At 61.2% G+C, this 2165-nt stretch overlaps 1 protein-coding gene across 1 annotated transcript; it reads right to left on the bottom strand.

The window, feature by feature from the left end:
• Positions 1-711: 711 nt before the first annotated feature.
• On the bottom strand, positions 712-2165 carry Tco025E_10162 (mucin-like glycoprotein; the record flags this gene model as incomplete). Its single annotated transcript, XM_029376947.1, has 1 exon — positions 712-2165. A coding segment is annotated over one exon (1454 nt), but the record flags the coding sequence as incomplete, so codon positions are not given.

The following is a 2165-nucleotide window of genomic DNA, read 5'->3' as shown; positions in this document are numbered from 1 at the left end:
ACTTGTCTCGCCCCCGGAGCATCTACCACGCACGCCAGGCCCAATGCAGCAGCGGGAGGCAAAAAGACCCGGTTTCCCCCACGGCAATTGGGTGGCGATGAACGGCAGCGGCGCCCCGCAAAAACTTGCCTCTAAAACAAGAACATCAACTCTTCCCGCCTTGCCCTTGACGACTCCTGCGTGCACGCATGAACAATAAAACAAAGAAAAGATGATCGACTGCGCATTCAGCACATTCCGAACGACACAATGCACGAAGCGGCCATTCCGCTCGCACATTCCCACAAGCAAATCAAAACAACCCCGTGAAGCGAAGCCGAAGCGTGGAGACGCGCAGCAACACGTGGGACGACCAGCACACACACACACGTTCTCTCTGTTCCCGCACAGCCCAATCCAGGAAGAGAGAGAAAGAGGAAGCAAGGGGTCGCCCACTGAAAGCAATGGAAGCAAACACACAATAAAGAGGACAAAAAAAGTTACGGTGCTGTACCCATGCAGCCAAGCAGGACGGCAGCGGCTCGTCGGGTGCAAACAAAAGAAAAGAAAACCGACGGGCCTGCATGAGTGGAGGTGTATATATATATATGAGCACACTATGTGTGTGTGCCTCGTGAGGTAATGCGAGGGCGAGAGAGTCCGTGCAGGGGGACACACAAATAGAGGAAGAAGGAAGAGCTGTATGTACACACGGCCCTCTCACTCAGTCACTCACGCGGCCACAATCACTGCCGCACACGCAAGCAAAAGAAGCAGCAGCACGAGGGGGGAGGCGGAGTGCGCGGCCGCGGTGCTGCTGTCACCGTCAGTCGTCGTCGCGGTGTTATCTGTGCTGGTAGCGAGGGGCCGCGCTGCAGGGGTTTTAGCCTCGCTCTCTGCAGTTGCGCGAGCGGCATTGGGGTCTGCGGTGTCTTCGGCATTGGTCTCATTCGGCTCTGTGGAGGGAACTGGTGGAGTTGCCCCCGCCCGACTCCCAGCGGGAGCAGCTGGGCCGCTGGTGACCGTAGAGTCAATTTCGGGTTGGGCACCGCTCTGCGCCGCCGCTGCCCCTTGCGTCTGCCTTTTGCTCTCGGGCGGCTGGGCCCCGGCGATGGTCTCGGCGCCGGCAGTGGACTGCGAGAGGGCTGTCAAGTCGCTGCCGTGCACAGCCGCCGCTTGAAGTTCTGCAACGCCTCCCGCTTCTTCACCGTCTTCTGCTGCTTTCGGGTGCCCCGTGGCACCGTCAACGCCGCCTTGGGCCAAGCCACCTCCCGCCTGTGGCTGTGCGCTCTGTTTGGGCGGCACTTTGGTGGCGGGCACACGTTCATCCACCTGCTTTGTGCCCTCAACGGTGTGCGCGGGCTGCCCACCGGCACCACCCACCGGGGACGCAGACTCTGCAGGCGGCTTGGCCGTGGGCTGAGGCGCAGGGCCTGCAGGCTTCTGCGCTGCGGTGCCCCCGGTGTTGCCGCGCTCAGCACCTGCTGCAGCTTCTCCTGCGTCGCGTCGGCCTTCCTCCTGCAGCTGCGGCTCACTTTTGGCTTCAATTGTCCGTCCTTGCTGCTGTGCCTCAGTTCCTCCCGTTAGTCTGACCGCCGCAGGTGCCGGTGGTTTGGCCGCAACGAGTTTTTCACCGGCGCATCCATCGCCCGTGTTATTCACGCCCACCAACGCACAAACGCCTGTCGCGTCGGAAAAGGAGACGCCAGCGGCAGCACTTTTTGCCGCCAGCGACTTCCTGTAAAGTTGGCTCTTCCCGTACGCCGCAACTTTCATCGTGAACGCGACAGCGTCACTACCGGCAGCGGCACACGCCTCGGTGCAGTTCCAACAACCGTACAGCCATGCAGCGCTGTCGCACAGCCATGCAACCTCATCTTCCGGTTCGCTTGTAACGGTCGCACAGTTGTTCCAGCCCTTTTCTCCAGCGAGCCGCCAATGCAACTTCCCCTCGGACAACTCACACGCCACGTCCACCGGCAAAAATATTTTTCCCCCAACATCAGGAGGAGGGTTCTCAGGCGATCCAGCAGTTCCTTCAGCATTCGCACCGCAGACGGAGGCGCAGCCGCAGAGCAGCGCGAGGAGCGCCAGGCCGCACACCGCACGGCGCCGCACCGCCAGCGTCGTCATCGGCAAAAGTAGTAGTGATCGTAGAGTGACAGCGTCGCTGAAGTCAGCGGGGC

The sequence above is a fragment of the Trypanosoma conorhini genome, assembly GCF_003719485.1.
Source record: "Trypanosoma conorhini strain 025E chromosome Unknown Tco_14.4_contig_01506, whole genome shotgun sequence".
NCBI lineage: Eukaryota > Euglenozoa > Kinetoplastea > Trypanosomatida > Trypanosomatidae > Trypanosoma > Trypanosoma conorhini.
The sequence above is the reverse complement of the archived record's forward strand: the minus strand, read 5'-3'. Positions and strand labels throughout refer to the sequence as shown.